General features: G+C 43.0%; 2 protein-coding genes across 2 annotated transcripts in view; one reads left to right on the forward strand and one right to left on the reverse strand.

Annotated features, from left to right (window-relative positions):
- Positions 1–22963, reverse strand: part of FGGY (FGGY carbohydrate kinase domain containing) — a 353247-nt gene that overhangs the window by 319958 nt on the left and 10326 nt on the right. The gene's annotated exons all lie outside the window — the stretch shown is intronic.
- On the forward strand, positions 6434–8574 carry JUN (Jun proto-oncogene, AP-1 transcription factor subunit). Its single transcript, XM_009902176.2, has one exon. The coding sequence runs from the start codon at positions 7062–7064 to the stop codon at positions 8004–8006; it is 945 nt and encodes a 314-aa protein (XP_009900478.1). The 5' UTR covers positions 6434–7061; the 3' UTR covers positions 8007–8574.

Here is a 22963-nt window from a genome sequence, read left to right on the forward strand (position 1 = left end):
GCTTTACACAAGGCATTTTTGGTCTTGCTTCCTTTCCATCTCCTGTTGCACACACTGCTTTATCCCAGGTTGCCAGGAGCCTACTGTTCCAACAGCTGCTAAGATAGAGTGAGGTGTCAGCTTTGACAGGATGCCAGGTTGTTTATTAATTACAAATCCAAGCATTTTGTATCCATTCTGAGTCCCTAATCAAAACTGAGCTATTTTAGCAAGACCTCTGAATGGTTAAATCCACTTGTTCTGAGGCTTTCACTCACGATTGATTGTCATCAATCAATACAGTCTGTGGTCACTACTTATTTTAAAAAGTGCTTATTGAAACACAAAATGCCAGAAAGGTAACTTTAGCTCTCCACAGTCAGAGCACACCTCAATAACATATTAATAAATGCAAGCTTCCAGCAGGATCTGTGACCCCAAACACAGTAAATATCTTTTCAGAGGTGCTCATCTGCCTCCTCACCACTCACCATTACTTTGTTTCTATTTGTAAGGTAAATTCTTCCACGCTGCCAGCTCACAACACTGAGTGCAGCCGTCTGCTTCCCATATGCCACATGTCCTCCAGTGCCTCCTCTACGGCTTACCTTCACTCCCTGGGCTCCCACTGTGGATCAGCTGCCATTCTGCCAGCCTTTTTTTGCGTGGAGAGGATTTTTCCAACTGTAAGCTCCACAGGATGGGAACTTTGCCCAGTTGCCTGTTTCTCTGAGCACCGGCCATGCTATGGTATAGAAATGATGAACAGAGACATTAGTGGTGTGAAATTCAGATTTGTAATGTTCTAAAAAGCAAGAGGAGCAAGGCAAGGCCCCAGGGTTCCTTTCAGACTCATCTCCAGACAAAGGAGGTTTTTTATCAGAAAACTGTAAAATACATGGGTTTCTTTAATTACAAAATACAGAGAGATTATTCTTTATTTGAAAATACATTTCTGAATACTCGCAGTGACCACTGAAAACCTCTATACAGCCAGCTGTAATAGTGAGAAATTTAGTGAAAATAATAGTGAGAAGCCCAGCTACTGGGTGAAGAGTAGATGACCCTTTGCACTTCAGAGACAATCATATCAAGTCTTTCATTCATGTGCTGCTGCACATAAACGTCCAGGGTTTGAATTGCTCAGGCAGCATTCTTAAGAAAATGGAAAATGTTTTTAGTGGTTCCTCCCTTACTTCTGCAGTCTTTCTTGGTGTTTACAGTGCTGCTGTCCTGCCCCAGAGGTAACCCAACAGGTCTTGCAAAGTCTTCTAACTTTGCCCCACCTCCATCATTCACAATCTTGTCTCTCTAACCTACTCATTTTCCTCCATTCCACAAACCATTAGTTTCAAAGAAATTCAGAGATTAATTAAAATGATTGGTGGGATGAGTAGGTGAGGGGGACAGGCTAAAGGGCTTGACAAGAAGAAAGATGAAAAGGACTAAATGCGTATGGCTTGGTTATGCGATGACTAATTGAGGGTGGAGGAGATGGACACGATATTCATTTACAAGTGCCTGTAGTTCTGAGGAGCATTTTCATGTGCAAACTGAAGGCAAGCTCAAGACAAGCTTTCTTTCAGTCTTGTTGTACAGATCTGCTTCCAGGGTCCTTCACTTCCAGCTGTGAGTCCCACTCTTCCCCCAGCCACTGGACTCTCACCCATCCCGGGTGTCTTCAATTTTTTTAATTTTTTTTTTTTTCCAGCTCAGCTTTCAGACAGATTTAGTTCTTGGATCTATACCTGGCCACATGAACATTACTGGGAACAAAGAGCAAAAGGAGAGGCCATGGAAGTCGGGGGTGGATGAGGTAGCATCTCTTTGCCACACCTCTGCTGCGCTGCAGACTTGGGTGTACTTCAACCAGCTATGAAAACACACCATGAGGAACTGAAGAGGAAATGGGAGCAGGAACATCTGTGAATTATTTTACTTCCACTTAGTCTAAGGAAGCTCTGTTCCTTATGCCTCCCACTCCTAGCCTCTTTTACTATGCTGAGATATAGTAAATAAAAGAAATATACTTGCTCCTTCTGACTCCTCAGACTCATGTCTCCCTCAGCTGAAGAAACCTGCTATATAGAAATTCCTTAAGCAAGTGAAAAGCAAGATCCAGTAATTCCCACGTTTCACACAGAAGTGAAGCAGGATATCACATCTGAAAGCATGGAGTGAGAACAAAGAAAATATCTACAAAATAAAAAAACCCTGCCTGTATAATAAAAATATTGTGGAAACATCTCTGATGAAAGGGAAAGTAAGATCACAGAATCATACAATGGTAGGGGTTGAAAGAGATCTCTAGAGATCATTGAGGCTAACCCCCATGCCAAAGCAGGATCACCTAGGGCAGGTCACACAGTAATGCATCCAGATGGGTCTTGGAAGTCTCTAGAGACAGTGTCATATTGCTAAGTTTAAAGAAAAACTGTATGGAAACCAGAATTTTCTTTCTGTCAGCACTGTTTCAAACAGAAAAGCACAGAAGCTGCCATTTAGCCTTTTTTTTCTTTAATTATTTGTATTTATTTTTCTTTTCTATAGATGCTCTAGAAATAAGCCAAAAGCATTTGTGATACAGAAGTGAAACAAAGCAACAAACCCACTTATTCCTGGACACCAAATGTAATTTAGACAGATGTGGTATATATAAGAAATTATAATTTGTCCCTGAAAAGCCATTTAATTATTCAGATTATCTGACTGCTTCTGTCAGTCTTGTATTGATTGATTAGAGAACTTGATAAATCAAGATCTGCATTACTGCTGCTCTCACAGCAGCAGAGGTAGGTAGTTTGTTCCCAGTCCCTGCCCACAAGTTAGTTTATGGAGACATGCAAATGGCTATGGTTCATAAACAGGTCGGTAAGTGTTCCTTCATCTGCTAAAGGAAGTATTACCTAAGGGCATCAGGAAAGGGGGCAAAAAGCCCTAAAGTAACAGCTGCTTAATAAATCAGGGTATAGCTACCAAAATGCCCAGCTCTTTGGCTAATGCCTATGATGAATCGCTGTCTCTCTCCTCCCAGGGCCCATTTGTGACCTGCAGCACACCATGTCTTGGGTGGTGAGCTTGGGGCTCAGACCTCCATAAATGCACACACATCAGTTGGGCACAAATTAGATAGAAAATCCCCTCAGAGCACCAAGGAGCATTTGCCTTTGATTTCAGAGCTCTCCTGCTACACACAACCCTTATGACCAGCTTGACTGTCTATTGCCAGTCTGGACCAAATAACCTCTAAGTGAGTAGCAATTAATGTAATGAGTGGACTGATGGGTGTCCCCCATAGCTACAGGCCTCAGCAGCAACACGTCTCCAGCAAACTGGAATGTCTAGTCCTGAAACTCCACCTCTGTAAAAGGAAGGAAGTAGAAAACTAAAATGGGTGGAGGATTTAAAAAAAAAAAAAAAAAACACAACACCAACCCAACCAAACACACACCAACAACCCCAAAAAACCACATTAAATGAATCCCTCCAGCTTGACCCAGCACTCACTCAAGCTCATGAAAAACTTGTACTGGTATCAGTGGGGCTAAACTGGATGTATTATAAAGACAGTTTTCCAAATATGTATCAAACTGAGTGGTTAAAGCTACACTGACCATGTTCCTTGCAGCCAGAACTTGGCTCTCTAGGACAAAAGAAACATGCAGAACCCCCACGCCCCAAAGATAAAACAAAACAACAAAACTCTAAACACGTCAACAATTAATCAGAGCAAACTTGATTTGTGTTATTTGTCTACACAGAAAACTGACTAAAGCAAATTGTTTGCATGGTTTCCTATGTAACAGAAAAGGGGGGGAAAAAAACCCAACAACACACATCCAAAAAAAAAATTTAGCTTAATTTAAAAATAATTTTCATTTCACAATAAAAAATCTCTACACAGAAAACTACTTAAAATTCATGTCTTACATTTCTCTGGGATATCTTCTTTGCATAGTCAAGCCATTTACAAACATCAAAACTGCAGGCTGACACAACAGAGACAGATCATCTATGGACCATCTCAGGGAGCAAGGATGGTCACATCAGGTCAGACCAGACACCCCACATCTGACAGGAGTGGAGAGCAGATACCTGGAGAGGCACACAAAACCAGGGCATTCACGCAGCAGTTTTGCCTCAGGATGCTCTCCTAGGCACAAGACATTTGCAGCTTTGGGATCTCCAGAGCCAGAGAAGCACTGCATTCATGAGCTCTTAAGTGATTTCTCTGCTGTGAATTCATCTAATCACTTTAAAATCCCTCAGTCCACACAATACTCTTGCCAAGGAGTTCTATGGTTTAACTACAATTCTGAGAAGACATTTCTCTGGTTTATTCTGAACCTGGCAGTTTTCTTTGATGTCCCTTGGCTCTTGTGCCAGAAGAGTCGGTCTCTGGCCTCCATTTATCCTGTACGCAAAAAGGGAGTTAAACAACTGCTTCCAGCATACACTGCTTTAATAGGTTTCAGAGATTTTCCTATGCATATGCAAAAACTTGTTGTTTGGCTGAATATTTGCAGCTGAAGGAAGCAGTGGAGTAGTCTGAGTTACCTGCAACACAGAGAGATGCTGCCTAGCTTAAGGATGTGTATATACCAGCAGCACACTATGAGCCCTCACTTCCCAGCCAAAACTTCGTACTTCGACTTACAGACTGTTCACACAAACCTACAAAGAAGTCCATGTACTATGTGTTTAATTCCAGTCAGCATACAAAGTAACACCAGCGCCCACCATGTGGTCAAAGTCAGGTGGGAACACCAGGAGAAACAAAGAAGGAAAATAATCAACTTGACAGAGGGGAGCTAGGTCTTCACCTTTTTTTCCCACAGCTGCTTGTATTTCTGTTTGCTTCATTGTTTTTTCCTACACTGTAACTGGTAATTATGTCATTATGTCTAGGAAAAAATAGCACTGGAGAATTTGAAAGTGCATTTTCAAACCTGGACATAAGTTGGTCAGCTTCACCTATTGTAAGAAGTGATTGAACCTGACAGACCGAGTTCTTTTCCGACATAAAAAGCAGGACCACCCTTCAGCAGCAGGTGACAGCTCTGTGTCGCAAGCCTAAGGAGCACTTGTCGCACTGTTGGCAACAGGATACAAGAGTACATCCCTTCAGCCCCTGTATTGTCACCGCCTGTCCTGAAATAGCTGTTGCACTTTATTCGAGAGGTAGCTGCCTGTCAGCATTCACAAATTCTCACCTCCCAGAGCAAAGGGTGTGTGCGGGGCAAGGTGAGGAGGGGGAAAGAAAGATAAATACTTGCAAGCAGCAGGGACATCTTTTATTAGAGACAGGCACCGCACCGATGCGCTCAGCAGTTAGAGGAAGCAGAGATCACCCATCTGTTGCTCTGAAGTGCACATGCCAGCACAGACTTTTCTCCTCGGCCAGGAACCCTCAACTCCAGCGCTGTTTTATTCTCCCTCCCTCCCGACTAACCTGTACTTCCACAGTAATACTAGGGCACTCTCTGTAAAATTAGGCCGTCGCTGTCCCCTCCCCTTAGAGAATGAATTTAGAGAAGCCCATCTGGAACCAGGCTTTTTCTGGTCCAGTTTTATTTCCCCGCGTTATTATCCCGGCATGTCTTAGAGACCGGGAATCGACAGTCCCGATCACCGCAACAGCAAAGCCGTGCCCTCGCATACACTCCCACAGCGATCGGACGGTATCGGCCGAAACCCATATCACCCGCGGAGCTAACGCGGGGGCGCCCATGGGGCCCTCAGCCCCGCCGCAGGACGGCTGAGCGCCCTCCGCACGGCCGGCAGCGTTGGCGGCGCTCGGGGAACCGGGACAAGCTTCCCGCCCGACGGGGCTCTCCCAAGACAGCCGCCGTCCCCAGCTGGAAGGGCGGGGGAGGCCGGCGGGGAGGGGCGGAGACGCGCTGGGGCCTCTCGGCGGGGCGGGCGCGTCCCCGCCGGGGAGCGCCGCGGGCGCGTGGGCGGGGGCCGCCCCGCGGCGGTTGGTGCCCGCCCTGGCCCCGCGCGCGGCCCGGGCCCCGCCCCCGTCGCTGCCTGGAAGCCGCGGGGCGGGCGGCGCGGAGGGGAAATCACGTGAGGCCTCCCCCGAAGCGCCACCTGAAGGGCCGTACCACTGCGCGGGGGTGCAGAGAGAACACGACAGGCCGAAACGGGCACACGGAGACAGCGCGGCCCGTCTGCTGCCCGCCACGGGGCCGGCCGTCAACCAACCAACCGGCCGCGAAAACTAAACAGGGAGAGGCGACGGCTTGCGGGCGACAGCGGCAGCGGCGCCCCCGCCCCCCAGCGGGCGGTTGGTACGTGGCCGTTAAGGAGGCGCCAGCGGTGGCCAACCCCGGTGGCTCTCTGGACGCGGTAACCAGATATTCAAAAACAAGACGTCAGCCCACAATGCTCCGAGCCGCCGCCAGCATTACCTCATCCCACAAGGCCCTGCGCCGGCGCTGAGAAGCTTCTAGGGGCGGGGTGACCATGGCGACCGGCTGATATGCACCGGGCCGGGCCAGCGGCCCGCCTCCCCCGGGAGAGGCGGTGGCAGCCAATGGGGAGCCCGCGGGGTGACATCATGGGCTATTTTTAGCGGGCTCCCGGTCGCTGATAAGTGAAGAGCTCCACGCCGGGAGCGGGCTCAGAGCGCGGGGCAGGCGGCAGCGCGATCTCCGGCCGCCGGGTGGAGGCGAGCGGAGCGGGCAGAGTGCGGCCGGCACAGCAGCGCGGAGCTGGGGAGGGCGCGCACGAAGGCGGGGAAAAGTACTTGCGGCAACTTGTGGCGGCGGAGCAGCGTCCCGGCCCCGCAGCGGCACTAGAAAAAAGGAGAGGCAGGCTGCGAGTCGTCCCGCTGAAGCCCCGCGCAGCTCCGCCAGGCCAGGCGGACTCTCAGTGCGGCGGCAGCAGGGACCGCGGGCCCGGCCCGCGCCGGGAGCACCCTCCGCGCCCCGTCGAGAAGTAAGGCTCGGCTTTTGCCTTCCCCCGTCCCTGCGCGGTCGGGAGGGTTGGGGTGGCCGTGCGGAGTGGGGCGCAAGCGGCAGCCGGGCAGCTTCTCCGCGCTGCCGCAGCTCCCGGCGCCACTCCGCGGACTCTGTTCTATGAGTGCAAAGATGGAGCCTACTTTCTACGAGGATGCCCTGAACGCCAGCTTCGTGCCGCCGGAAAGCGGCGGGTATGGATATAATAACGCCAAAGTGCTAAAGCAGAACATGACGCTGAACCTTTCCGACCCATCCAGCAACCTGAAGCCGCACCTGAGGAACAAGAACGCCGACATCCTCACCTCCCCCGACGTGGGACTCCTCAAACTGGCTTCGCCTGAACTGGAGCGGCTTATTATCCAGTCCAGCAACGGGTTAATCACCACCACGCCGACCCCGACGCAGTTCCTTTGCCCTAAAAATGTCACCGACGAGCAAGAGGGGTTCGCGGAAGGCTTTGTGAGAGCCTTGGCGGAACTGCACAACCAGAACACCATGCCCAGCGTGACCTCCGCCGCACAACCTGTTAACAGCGGCATGGCACCTGTGTCCTCTATGGCCGGCAACAGCAGTTTCAACGCAAATTTGCACAGCGAGCCCCCGGTGTATGCCAATCTCAGCAACTTCAACCCCAACGCGCTCAACTCTGCACCCAACTACAACGCGAACAACATGGGCTACGCAGCCCAGCATCACATAAATCCCCAGATGCCAGTGCAGCATCCCAGGCTTCAGGCTCTGAAAGAAGAGCCTCAGACTGTACCTGAAATGCCAGGAGAAACTCCTCCCCTGTCCCCTATTGACATGGAGTCACAGGAGAGAATCAAAGCTGAAAGAAAACGCATGAGAAACAGAATCGCAGCATCCAAATGCCGGAAAAGGAAGTTGGAAAGGATTGCCAGGTTGGAAGAAAAAGTGAAAACTTTGAAAGCTCAGAACTCAGAGCTGGCATCCACTGCCAACATGCTCAGAGAACAGGTTGCACAGCTTAAGCAGAAGGTCATGAACCATGTCAACAGCGGGTGCCAGCTAATGCTAACACAACAGTTGCAAACGTTTTGAAGAGACTGTCTTAAAAGAACTGTGATGATGTGGTATAACTAAAGCAAAACCCCAGAAGTGGCAGATGCATAAAGCTAATGGTAAAAGCTGAAAGGCTGAGTCCTGCCTGTGCTCTGCAAAGCGCATGTGTGGAAAGACTGGCAAGCCTTCAGCTTGAGTTAGTGGAGCGACCAGCACTGCTCTGAGAAGTGCTGTTCCTGCTCAGATGAGATGTCAGATCTTCGTTTAACATTGACCAAGACCTGCATGGACCTAACATTCGATGATCATTCAGTATTAAAGGTTAAACTGCAATAGAAATTGTAGATTGCTTTATGTAGTATTACTTAAAAAAAAAAAAAAAAGGAAAAAAAAAAGGTGGGAGGGAAGTTTGTGGGAGGCTGATAAACAAACCAGAACTATTCTGCCTGCCTTCAAGTAAATTGTGTATGTACATACCTTTTTTTTTATTTTATTTTATGAAAGTTGATTAATGTCAATAAACTACTTCATGACTTTTTAAGTTATTTTTATGTTGTTTATTTGGGCACAGCCCAGCATTGTTTGTAAATAAGAGGTTGGGTTTTTTGTTTTGTTTGGGTTTTTTTTAGCACTCTGAGTTTACCATTTGTAATAAAGTATAATTTTTTTAATGTCTCTGTTTCTGGAAAAGTTCTAGAAGGTTCTATTATATTTAAGAAAAATAAAATAATTAAAATGCATTTCCCCCTCACACTTTTTTTTTTTTTTTTTGGATAGTACCTGAGTTGGGAAAATGCCCTTTATGCTGAACTTCCTCTGTAGCTACAGGCATGTCCTGGAGAGCATGTGAGGTGGAGATGAAGAAGCTAAATTAATACAACTTCTGGAGTTGTTGTGAAGTTGCAGCCCCCAGTTGTAACCTCATTAGCTTGTCTGCTTATTTGGGTGGCCCAGTTTAAACAGCATGTACAGGGGTAGAAAGCCAGTGTGTGAAACTGCTCCATTATTAGAGTAACTGGCTGCTTGCTCTGACATGCTTTTTATTAAATTGATGCCCTCAAGAAGATCAAGGCAATTGGTTGTATTTTAAAAAAACAAAACATACTCCAGACTTCAAAATCAAAAAGTTCACTCTTATTCCTGTGTTCCTTCCTAGGCAGGAGGTGGCCCTTGTTTGTTTGTATTTATGACAGTGCTGCTATCAACAGTAAAACAGTTTTATAACCTTTTTCTCTGTCTTGACATCCTTTCCCTTGTGGGTGTTGCCAGGGGTTCTGAACTTCTCAGGAATAGCAAAGCTAGGAAAACTGAACCTAATGTGAAATGAAAAAAGCAACCTGCTGAAAAACAGCAACTTGTATGTTGCTTCTTTTCAGCAACTTGCTGAAAAAAAACCCCAACTCTTGTGTTTCCCATTTATTTTTCATAAAACAATCCTGGGGTTTACTCTAGTATTGATATAAATATATACCTTAGAGTGGGGAACAACTATTATACCAGGATTTTCAACACTGTACTAAATTCAGTTAGTTTAATAAACATCTGTCTGAAGGGAGACCAGATGCCCTCTTTCTTTCCATTCTGAGCCAAGCAGCTAAAAGGCAAGAGATGCTATCAAAAGACAGAAAATATCAGAAGTTCATTATTAGTGAATGCTAACTTTTTAGAGCAGGTAATCTTAAAACTGTCTTTTTTTCCTTAAAATAGGAATAACTGTAATTTTAATTAGTATGACAATCTTGTCTAAGGTCACTTCATAAGCTGACTAGGTAATTAGATAGATATACACCTTTACTGTTACCAAAATAAGACTCTGGAACTTGCAACTACTATAAGTTCCTTACAGGAATCATAGTATCTTTCCTTCAACTTCCCCCCCTGCCCCCTTCCTTATTATATGGATTTTATCACGAGGGGTTGTAGTAATGTTTAAAATATGATAATATGGTAATCTCCTTCCACATCGCAATCCAAGTGTCAAGGTGGGCACTGTTCAGATGGTGTTTGCTGCCGTCAGAGGAATACAACTGTAACAACACCAACCAAACAAAGGGTTACTAGGAGGATACTGGAGTTTGCCAAGAGTACATTTTGCTGATGTCAGCAACCCGGAAGGTAAGTTGATTTTGACCATATGTAGGAATAGACAGCAGAGGGATAATACACAGCACTGCTGGGTGTGGTTTTACAGGGATTTAGCAAGTGCCAACTAGCAAAATAAGCAGGGCAAGGAGATTAATTACCTGCAAAGGTGCATGTTTAACTCTCAGCAGCGCTGGGTTATGGAATAGATGTTACAAGCGAGCATTTTGCTTAATCACCTAATTACGTAAAAAATAAATACATTATATAAAATACTATGTTAATTAAATACAGCTGAGTGACAGTCTGCTCCACCCTATCCTCATACACACACACAGACAGCATGGCAGTTGTGTGTTTGCTTTCTCAAGTACCATGTTCTGTAGAACAGGTAGAAAAGTTACTGAGTACTTTTCATTAAAGTGGGCATCATTTGATGGGTTGGTTTCTGTGACATGAGTCCAGCTAATGTCTGTGACATTAGCCCAGCTTGGGAGGTGCTGATGTCCAGCCAGAGAATCTCTTGCCAGGAAAGGTAGATTTTAGTGTCAGTTATGTAGTTTCACAAGCAGAGGAATTATTTAGATGAACCCCTTCTTTGGTCCTACACCTTGTTTGAGGGTCAGGCCTAAGAGGGCAAAGTGGAGTTCTATTCCCTCCACCTCCATCTGTTTTGTAAACAGTATGGTGGGCTACAAGCCTGTTGCTATCTAGTTCACCTCAGCACAGATTAAAATTCAGCACTCTTGGTATATTACTGGATCACTGGGTGATCAATAAGCACATCTGTAATGAAAGCTGTGCCTGCATTTGTATGTGGTGAAATGCCAAGTTTTAACACGTACTTAAGTGCTGAGATTGAAATTGCCTAATATACTATGTGCCTCACTTCTATAAGGAATAGTCAGTTCTCTCTGAGATCCAGAGAGAAACTCTCTTTTTGTTGCCCCAGCTGTACTCACAAGGGAATATTTTGCAAATAACAGCATTGTGAACATGTATTTTGTTTGGCTGTGAGTGTTGTCAACGGATTCAGGAAGTGAAGTCAGAAAAAGGCAGGGTTTCAAACAGGGCAGGCTACACAGAAATGCCTAGGCAAAGATCCTCTAATCAGAACAACATGTCTGGGACACAGGAATATTAATTAGAATTTAGCTCTATACTAAACCCAACAAACCCTCACACTTTTATCCCGTGAACAGAAGAGCACTACAAGGGGGGGTTTGACCATGATTACTCGCTGATTAATTTCAAATCCCAAGTGCTTGTCATTACAGAAATAACACTAACAATCTAACTTACTCTGCAGTGGGAGTTAAATAGCCAGTTTCAATCTCAGCACACAGTAGCAGTTACTAAGAGTCCAAATCCTTCCATTTCTGTAGGTGTAAAAAACACTGACCTTGAAGACATGACACTGTATCACATAAGGCAGAGCATACCCACCTAACACTTAAGTCTACTGACCAAGAGACACCACAGCTACCTTTCTATTTTATAGGAAGCTGTCAAGAAATACAGACAACACCCCTTCAAATAAAATAACTATCGGTTTTGTCCCATGCAGAAGCCTAAAAATTCCATTACAATTATTATTTTCAGACCAAGTAAATAGGCTTTTAAGTGAAGTATATTGTTGCATGCACATTAATGACCTTATCTCCACAACTCTGCAGGAAGCAAAGAATCTAACTTGCAGGCACTCAGGTTACTGCAGAGCAAGCTTACATCTTAAAGGTCTTTTCCAGCCCAAATGATTCGTTGATGCTGTCCACAATATCTAGTATCATGCAGCATATAGGGGCCCTGCACAGAGTGTGAAGCCTGATCCACTGGCAAAACTGAGAGTTGTCCAGCTGGAGCAGCACAATGTCCTGCCTGAGAAGCCCTGACCAAGGCTCTGGGGTTCTGAGCTCAGGCAGCATTACTGAACAGACTGTGGAGGCAGGTGGACCAGTTCAGGCTGCAACAAGCTTGGGCACCTGTAGAGCACACCACGGAGTGTGTGTACCACGTCCATGAGAAGTACAAGGTAGAAGTGGAAAAAAATAATAAAAAAGAGAACACTTATCTTTAATATCAAGCCCAGTGCTTTCTCTGTTCTCCATCTCCTCCTCTCTACCCTCATTCCCAGGACTTAGGTATAGTTACCCACATCAAGAAACTAAAACCAGTTCAGGCAAAGTTTGGTGTGTAGAAAAAAAAAGTTGCAAACATCATAAGCAAACACAAAGTATTGCTAACAGGCAGATGGACAGCAAGGAAAGAACACTGAAATTACCATATACACAAACCCATTATGAAACAGAATATACTTTGGTAACACCTAGCTTCAGGGACAGGGAGAAGGGAGACAGCACTAGCCTTGCAACTAAAGCAAACTCAAAATGTAGGTGTTTTGCTTTCTGAGAAGGCAGTTCTTCCAGAGGAGAGCTTGTTCTCCAGACTTAGACACACTGCCAGTGCCAGCGTCTGCACCCAAGGGCTGGTGGCAATCCTAATTCTACACATATACCTTATTGTTGACATGAACATTTCAATACATCCTCTGAGCAGAGAATGGTGCTTTTTACAAAGAAAACTTGCAGAAAGTCATCATATAATGTACCGTGAAATCTTCTGACTACTTAAACAGTTTTAGAGTGGCTTGGCACAGCGGGAGCCTCTTCTCCAATTTTGCACATTATTCTTCGCAGTACATTTTTGTTAGGGAACAATAGAACTACAAAAATCAAATTAGATGTTCATCATATTCCCTTCTGTCCTTAAATATTTTGAAATATTAGAAACACAGCTACAGTGGGGAAGAGTGGCTTTTTTAAAAGTTAATTAAATACTGAAAACACTGCTAATTGTCTTAGTTATAGAGTAACAACAGACATCGGGGGAAACAAAACAAAAACCCAATTCAGGAAAATGAGTACAGTGAGTAACCTATTTTTCAAATCTCATACAGAACTTGTCCTGATTGACCCAAATCTCTATAAAATATTTAGAAACTGACTCTGTAAACAAAAGTGGAGAAAGAACTATTATTTGTTTTTCTCAGTCTCACAATTATGTTGTGTTTTGAGCCTTGTATTCTCCAAGCAATCTTTAGGCTGATCGCTTAAACAAAAGGACCAGCGACATGCTAAAAATTCCTCTGAACTATGAACTTTGTTCTTTATTCTCTTTTAAATTAAAGCAAATTCCTGTGAAACCTGGCAGCATAGTAACACCAAAGATGTGGGAAACAGGACACAGTTCCAGCAGATGGAGCTCAAAAGCAAACAGTCCTGGAATGAGCTGCACAGATGCCTGCAACAGGAGCCTCTGCTCAGATGGTGTAGTGGCCAGGCAAGGCTGCAGATGAAATCTGCTATCATCATCAGCTTCCCTGAATTTTTAAAGTAATCACTGCACCAAGTAGGGAGATCCTGCATCATTTTAATAATGGAATAACTCCACTTCAGAGGATGCTATGAGATCAAAACTGAGCATCCTTGGCTATTCTTCTGAATTTTCATCCATGATGATAAGTGGGCATGACTTTGGGATGCCTGCTGTCATCATGCCTTTTATGTCCCAGATAACAAGTCATGAAAACATGCAGGACATAGGCATAATCCAGTGAATGTTGATATCGAAACTCGCACAGCCATTCTCACAGCACACATGTTGAAAAGAGGTATCTTAAGAATTTTTAGATCTCCACTGAATGAATTATTGGTCAGTTTAAAATGGTGTGGCACTACCAAACCTGGAGCCTACCTATTTCAAGTGATATTATTCTCAAACCTGCTGTGCTATATGTGACCACAAATCAAAGCACCTTGGCAAGTGTGACCGTTTGACACTGTGCCTTTAAGAACAAACAGTGCTGAGATGCTGGCTAAATGTTTTCGGTACTAGAACCAAAACATTCTGATATTCTAAACGAATTTCATTGGTGGATAGACAGAAGTTCAGCTTTGGCTTGTGAAGCAGTTGGAATTTTTTTTTTCCTCAGTTCAGTTTCGTTTGGGAGTTGGGGGAGTGTGGTATCAGCCTGTTCTCCCTGCCTGCTTTTCTGCGAACTGCTGGAGTTGGCCTTCAGATAAGCAAAAACTAATCCTGCATGGGCTTTTGAAGCTTACTAACAACTCTTTTCCTTAGTAACTTGCCTTTCTTTCTCTCTAACCCCTTTTTGGGGAAAAAGGGAGGTAGGGGGGGAGAGAGGGGGTTCCAAGGAGGGGATCCCTCCCTTGGGGAGGGATTTTTGTTGTGTTATTTCTCTTTGCTGTGTATTTCTGTGTATATATTGTAAATACCTGTATATATTGTGTTATATATAACCTGCTTTCCATATATGCTTGTAAATATATAGCTTGCTCTTTCGACTGGGCTAGTTGTGGTTTCTTACTCTGTGGAGGAGGGAGAGCTAAACCCTCTCTCAACCTACCACAGCAACTAGAAAATGTTCATTTTAATTTGTGTCCAGAGGTAGTTATAGCATTTTCAACAGCAGTAAAACCTGTGAGGTGTTGCACCCACCTTGCAAGCTCTGGTTGTTTTATTTTTGCCTTGAGAAGTGGAAGACAAAGGGTTCCTTTTTAAATGAGGCCATAACACTTTAGAGATACAGCTCAGGATTTATTCAGTTTAACTTCTGACACCTATATCTGGGTTATCTAGGTTAGGAGGCACCACAGCCTCTCCTCACAGTTAACAGAGAAGCACAGGTATTTGCTAATTGGAAGTGTCCATGTCTCAGCAATCTCTGCCTTTTAACCCAGCATCCTCTAGGACAAAACCAGAGCATAATGATTATCTGATTAGACTCAGGAGACACTTCCTTTTATTGAGCAGAGATGTTCTGCAAACATCCACTACATGTAAGTGAAGAACAGATTTCCATATGCAAAGTTTTACTCTCCCATATCATATACACAATGTAGGCTATTTTCCCCTATCGAAACACTAAAGCATTTCCAAACATACACTGTCAAAACTCTTTAAATCACTAAAAATAAGACTTAGTATCAACCCTCCAGTGATGTCTCTGGGCTCCACTCAAGATACAGTCCTTCTCAGGCCAAATAATCACCAAAGCGTCTTACCCAAATACCTGAAGGGGAGAAAAAGAACCCAAATTCTCAAGGCAAAATCCATCTCTAGTTTTCTTGTTTGGCATTGCTACCATACAGACTGTCCATTCTCCCTGTTTCCTAACTGAACCAGATAAAGTTTTTCTAAAAAGGTGCTTTTACATACAAAATCACATAAAAACTATGCAAAGCCATGCAGTAGGTATAGCTGACATCAGGTCTGACAGAACAAACATTTACAGTTGGTCTACAGCAAGGTTACTGCCCAGAGCTAGCCCTTGAAAAGTTAACAGCAATGTCTCCTTCTTCAAATGATGGAACATGAGAATTCAGTGGGTTTTGCACAGGTTCTTTCTCCTTGAAGCTGAGATTTCTAGCCATTATCTTTCCAGTGCAGCACTGCAGACAGCAGCACCTCTGTCAGTTTTCAGAGCTGCTTTTCCCTTTGCTCATTAATCTATGCTTTTAATACATGAGCTTGGTTAGAGACTTCTGAATTTTATTTCCAACTTCTGCACTCTCCAAACCTCCTAAGTGCAGCATATTTAGGGAAGTGCCCCTGATTAAGCTTCACAGCTACTGACAGCTTTTGCTTCCATGTAATTTTTGTGAAAGTTAACAATAAAATTGACCAAGGCGATTAATTATCAAAATGCTGATTGCCAGTTACAAAAAAGCAGCACAAGTCCTAAAGATGGTGAAAATACCACATCTGGAAACCAGGCTGCTGATAAATATTGGAAAGAAAACATGTTTTAAAATCAGAGTATCTTATGTTGGGAAACAAGGATGTCAGAATTTCCAGAGCAGAAAGAAAGAAAGATAATGAGCAAAGGCAAAATATTTTGTCCCAAGAGACTTCTTTTCTTCTTACCATGAATTTGCTTAACCTCAGACCAGACTCTTCTTAAGAAAGTTACATGGCTCTAGCTTTTTAAAATGGATTGTTTCAAGCTGGTTCACAAGTATGTCACAGTCTTTCTTGACTGACATATATCCTGGAGCCTGGCTGCATGAGGTACTTGAATCCCCAACCCTGGAAGGGTTTAAAAGACACCAAGATGTGGTGCTAAGGGACGTGGTTTAGTACCAGGCTTGTCAGAGTTTGATAATGGTTGGACTCAATGATATTAAAGGTCCTTTTCAACCAAAATTATTGTAGGATCCTATGACCTCTGGTACCTGTTAGTGTGGTGTTTTAAGAAGCAGTCAATAAAGCAGTTTAGGTTTATACGCTGGTGTATGAATTGCAGTAATTGAACAGTTGGCCACTGCTGTGACAAGGGCTGCTGCTGCCAGGCAAGCACTGACAGATCCACCTCTTGGCCTTAGAGAGCTCAGCTTTGATGTGTGTAAGCTATTTTTTTTCTTTTCCCCACATCAGTGCCACCCTGAGCAGCTACCTTTCTCCTCTTCCTTTGCCTCTTCTTTTGCACTCCCTCATCTGTGCTGGTAGTGCTTTTGGAAATACTGAAGAATATTTATTTTAATCTGCATTGCTTCCCTTATTCAGTTAATCACACAGCTCTACAGACACCCAAAATAATGGGTGGCAATAAGGGAGGCAGAACATCAACACAGGCACAAGCAGTAAAGATGTAGCATCTCCTGAAAGAAATGCTCACCGGCAATCTTCAAACTGCCAGAAACTGAGTCACAACTCTTGAATTCATCCTTCCCACTTTCAATTACATTACAAAAATGCCCAGGCAGATTTTTCACCAGTTTTACTAACTTCATTTGAATTCACACTTTTCGTTAAACAAGCTCAACTCCCCATATGGACAAACATATAAAAAATTGTTTGAACATTTTTCCTGCACCCCTTAACTCAAAGGAGAAGCTGAGTTCTTGCTCTACCCGCCTATGAAACTGTTTGTGTTAGATGAATAGCTTTATGCATATGTATTTCAAATTATTTAAGAGGGCAGTGAGGTTAGTATTCAAAGTCTTATAAATGGAATTTCTTGCACATGGTCCTGATATTGGCTTCCAAGTCTGGTTTGAATTCACTTACAGAACATACCAGCACACCCAAAATTAGTTTCGACCTATTTCCTTGGCCCCCTCTGTTGACTATGTTATCATTCTTATCTGCAGAAATTGCTTCTGTATTTTTCACTGGACAGGAGGTGCCACACTGGCAATACAAAAAAGGCTTTGGGTTTAACTTCATCTTAGCTGTGGTTGCTTCCATGGATATGTTCCTTGGGATTGAATGTGGCAACTTGGTTAACAAAATGCTCTCACAGTACCATAAACATCTATTTGCCACTAGGAAAAACAGTTACACCTCAAATCAAACTCTGAGGGTAACAATAACAAAGTATGCTGACAAGAGCAACAAAATAAAGGGCTCAGGGAAGGGAAGAGCTTACAAAGTTACTTTTTTTTTCCCTTCCCCTGTTAGAAACAGCTCAATTCCCAAATCTGCTGCAACTTAGGAACACTAGCAATTCCCCAGGTGAACAGTGCTGCCTGATTTTCTGTAACCTTTCCTAGGATACTCTCTCCTGAAATTCAGTTCTAAGCGGTTTTGCATGTCTAGAGTCACATCTAAGAAGAGGAAGCCAATGTTGTTCCCTTTGGGAATACACTGCCCATTACAGCATAGAAGTACAGGCCCATCAGTCTCTGAAAGCACACTGCTAAGGATCTCAGGCTTTCCCTGTATCTTTAGGAGTGTCTAGATTCCGTGGTGGCAGTAGTCACCTAAGCACATTAAGGAGAAAGAAAACCCCTTGTCTTGTTCAACTGTATAGAGACAGGAACAAGCAAGACCTTGTAATTAACATACAAAAATAAGCCCAGAGTTCCTGGGATTCAGCTGATACCAGACAACAACACAGTAAGTAATAACACTGAGTTCAAATTCCACAAACAACTTTACAGGAGGAGCTACTTCATAGTCTTACACATGACTTTCCATAACTACTGGGTATAAGAAGCATAATGGAGATCTACAGGAGAGAAGTACTGAACTTAATTATCTTTATTCCAGGAAGTCCAGGTCTTGGCTTAAAAAACAAAACCAAAAAAGCAAACCAAAGAAGAAATTCTTGGCCTAAATCCTCCCTTTGGTTTGGATCCTCAGAATAAAGTTCACTTCACAGAGATCTACACCCTGATTTAAATGACTCTATGACTCCATGAGTCTATGAGTTACAAACGAGAAGTTTTAAAAGTATAGGTTTAAAACAAACAGAAACTCTCCATCTAGCCAGTAAAAATTATCACTCTTGCCCCTGCAACTAAAAATGATTATTTATAATGAAGTTCCAAAAATATATGAAAGGCACTTGCAAGCCATAAGAAGAGGCAGAATAAGCTGAGAGCTCTCAAATAATGAGAATTTTTAATGGCTTTATATTTCTTCTGTTGTCATCATCAATATTTGCATTATGTAAAGCCTCTCATCTATGAACAATCTATATTAAAACAGGTTTTGGTTCAGTTATTGAACTATATTAACCTATATTTAAATGCTGCTGTCTATTAATCTAAAATTGGAGTACTATGATTCATAGTATTATAAACCCCTATGATTCCTTACATTTATTTGCTTAATATATGCTTGCCATGCCTAACATCACAAGCCTCATCTTAATCTTGAATTTAGCTATTATTTGATACTTTATGCTCTGGAACGCCTTCCTTAAGTCTGAAGCCTTAATTTAAGCCAGCTGTTCCACAGTAACTCTACATGTGTGGGATTTTCCCACTAAATGAAAATTGTAACTTTTTTTCCTTAAGAGATAAAATGTCCCTTGTGGGATGGCTCTGCAACATGGCTCCTTTTAAATACAAAGAAACTATCAACGCTGGTTCAGCCATCTGATGTGAAAATGATCCTGAGCAACAGAGATGCACATGTTACTGTCACGCCTTGTCTACATTAGGGTTTAATTTACCCAGTCAGGTTGGCTTTTTTAGCTTTGTTTGTCCTGAGCTACACAGTTTTGTTGGAAGCTGGTGATTACCATGTGGCTATTAACATATTTGCCCTCTCAGCATCATGGTATGAGTCTGTTCTTCAAGGCAGTAACACAATCCCGACACTGAACCTCATGTCTAGTTAATCCTCCTCTGAGCAGGTGTAGTCCCACTGCCATTCACAGACTAGAACCACAACATCTAAGGTGCACACAAATTGCTGCCTGTGGTAACCTCATCTTTTGCCTCACTTCAACCCCAGACAGTATGTGTGAGGACAGAGGATGAAGTTGCTACACCTAGCTTACAATTTCACCTCTGACAACTGCTTGTTAGGTTGCTTGACAGCGACGGCCACCTTTCTAAGGACAGCTACAGAAGAAGGTGGGTGACAGAGGTGACAGATCTCTACTATCCCCTCCACAAGGCCACACACTGGTAGCAGTGCCCTGTGCCCTATTCTAGCCTGTGTTCCACCTCCGGGAGCAGTAGGGGCAGATGGGTGGGAAAGAAAAGAGCTACTCAGCCTAACTGCAGGCAGCAAAGCTCGTGTATCAAAACTGTTAGTGTGCTTCTGTCAACATTCATGTCTTGTGGGGTTTTTTTCACCAAGTATTTTAAAATATTCATACTGTATAGAGATTCATAGAATCATGAAATTGTTTTAGTTGGAAAAGACCTTTAAGATGGAGTCCAACCATCAGCCTAGCACTACCACAGCCATTAAACCATGTCCCCAAGTGCCATGTCTGCACTTTTTTGTTGGGAGTTTTTCTTTTTCCTTTTCCCTTTTCTTTTTCTATTTTTTCCTTTTTATTTTTAAAAATATTTTATGAAAAATACTGGCATGGGAATTAACCATAAATATACAACTATAAAGAAATTTTACATCCTGCTATTAGAAGCACTTGGTTCCCTTATACCCAAGATAATATTCCCAAACAGTAATTTCTATTCCAATCAATTCTCTTGTGAGTAGCACACACTTAAGACTATTGGTGTTCATGGGCAAGGATGTATATGTGCACAGAAGTACCTACAGAATGCTTTTGGCATATTATTTAAGTGCAGAAAAAGAGTAACATTGAAATACAGTTTTTCAATGCCATTTTGATCACAAGAAGATAGGAAATGGGCTCTGGAAACAAAACGCTGGCATACCAGATGCAACGGCATATAAAGGGTTAAAAACCAGTGCAGCACTTAAGAGTAACAGAATGTTTTCCTGTAAACTCCTTCTATGGCATGATCTAGGGGAAGGTCCAACTTAAGTGCTGGATGTTCATACAGGATTTCCTATGACTAATGCTGTCAGCATTCAGAACTTTTAATTTGAAATGTGGGCGTTATTAACAGCTAGGAAATTTACCATTTCAAATTTCTTACTCAAAAATGAATGGAAATTACTCTGATTTCCAGATTCATTTGCTCTATGTGGAATGATACCATGAAATAAGGAAGTCACTGAATGGCATATGCTGGGATTGCCTGCCAAGCTTTTACACAAGTCCTTTATATCTGGATGGGATTCACAGGAAGCTTGTACAGGAAGGCCATTTCCTTCCTTATTTTTGAAAAGCTTTGTTGGATGGAAATTATGCCAGTGATTAAAAGAGGAGAAGGGGGAACAAATGACCATCCTGGTGGTTTTGGTGCCAATCCCTGCAAAACTGAAAGTCACATCTATAAAACCTTAATGCAACCTGTTGTAAAATGAACTAATGAAAAGCAAGCTTACAGAGTGCAAAAACAACACACACACACAAAAAAAGATTAAAAGTTGGGGGGGTGTGTGTTATATTTTTTATTTTAAAGATTCAAAACCAAAGTAATAGAGGTAGCAAACCAAGAGTATGGAAAGTGCAAATGGAAGATGTAATCTGCTACAATTATGCTGAATTTGCCATCATTCCTACTGAGCAAGCCAAGGCTGTGCACATTCTCTAGTAGATTTGCTCTGAATTCTGTTGCAAGCTCTGCCTGCTTCAGATCAATTTAAAATAGTGATGTTACATTGAATTAAGCATGAAGTTACTAATATAGGTTGAGCTGTCACTACAATATCCCTCTCATTTCTTACTGTCACGTCGATCCCATTTTCATGATGCTGTATTAATTTTTAGCTGAAACTAAGCTTTCCATATGTCTTGTGACACAAGGGAAAAAGACAGTTGATTCTCTAGCTCATCTCTTTACTTATTGTAGCTAATTCACCACGCTAGTACTTGTTAAGAAATCACTATTCTTTCCTTAATTTGGCTCTTCTAAAATACCTAGCAAGCTTATTACTATTCTGTGCACTACCACACTATCCACACTGAGCCAAAGGGTTTGCTTCACTGGGAACCGTAGGAGTAGAAAATACACCTACAGGTAGACTACAGTGGGTCTAGATGCCTCTTCAACACCTACCATATCACCTGACAGGAGTTCCAGAAGTCTCAGAGAACACAACTTAGCTCTGAAAGTATTCTAAACCTGGAAGTGCTGTTTTGGTATGGGAAAAAACCAAACCAAATAAACCACCCAAACCTTAAAAACTTTCTCAAATAGGGGATTTTTTTACCATAGGAGGCAGAACTTAATAAGTGGGTATGATGATACAGAAATAATGGTGAAAGAGGAGAGTCAAAAAGGCATAAGCTAGTAATAATAATTGAAGGACAGTACAGGGGACAATGGAAGACATCAAAAGCATTAGAGCATGCAGCTCATTTAAAGATTGCTGGTGGAGGTGTGCAATTCTCTCCAGCTGGACATCAGAAACAAACATTCAGAGTATGAAAGCTATTATTAAAAAAAAAAAAAAAAGATGCTGGTATAATGAGTCAAGCTTGTGCTTTGTCCACAGAGTAGCTATGGCATAGGTAACAACCATGTGTATTCATCTGTGGTGACAAAAGGCATTCCCAGGGGAAAGAAAATCCATGCTTTTCATGGCTCCTTGTGAGCAAAGATAGTTACTAAAAAAAAGCCTCTTCATGCAGCAAACATGCCTCTGCTCACAGTGCAGAATGCAGGAGAAAGGAATACAATAATTAGTTCCAGGAATGGGAATAGAGAAGTCCAAAATGAAAGCTCCAGTTCAGATGAGACTGCACATGATTTGCAAAGCGATGGAAATTGAGGGGGCAGCTAGGTCATGCCTTTCCCCTGCTGCATGAATCACTCTTTGAATGGAAATTTGAGTAGGAAGACATAATGGCTTGGGAACAAAGAGAGCTGCTGGAATATCACAGGTGCAGCTGAACAGAGAAGGATGTTTTGGGATATGCCAAGGAAAGCAAACACCATGAATCTAAAGGAGTTGTCAGGATTTTGTGATTTAGGGAGCTATCCAAATCAACAAGGGCATTTCTCAGAGCCAAACAGAGAGGAGAATAGCTGAGGTCCTCACTCAGTGCTCCAGTTAATCAATTCCTTCATGCTAAAGCAGAATTCAGAAAAAGGGAGGTACTGATGCCATCCTAAGTTTCTGGGAGTCAAACTTACACTCTGCTGAGGCACATCTCTTTAGTTCAATATGTAATTATACACTTTGCTGGATGGGAATTAATCTGAGGTGCAGGAATCCAGATCTTGACATACAAGAAGAAATAAACATGCTGGGGGAACCAAAATAGTCAGTCAAATCCAGGGGACTCACACAGAAGGCATGGGAGCCTGTCAGAACTGGAAAGAGAAGATAACATGGGAGAAATCAACTCTATACGCCTCAGAAACCATCCAGCAATTAGAAACACTATGAAACAAAAGGTACTCACCAAATTACAGAATTTTGTACAAAACCGAACACTAATAAGAAGAAAACAATTACATGCCTGTGATCTTTTAGCTTTGTTACACCAGGAAAAGTTTAAACTTCATTTTGCCGTACAACAAACATAAACTGAATGCATTTAAAAATCCAAG

This window comes from Dryobates pubescens, chromosome 11, assembly GCF_014839835.1.
Source record: "Dryobates pubescens isolate bDryPub1 chromosome 11, bDryPub1.pri, whole genome shotgun sequence".
Classification (NCBI taxonomy): Eukaryota; Metazoa; Chordata; class Aves; order Piciformes; family Picidae; genus Dryobates; species Dryobates pubescens.

What these genes read in the sequence shown, in the direction of transcription:
- JUN (XM_009902176.2), top strand. Translation starts at nt 7,062, where the DNA reads ATGAGTGCAAAGATGGAGCCTACTTTCTACGAGGATGCCCTGAACGCC.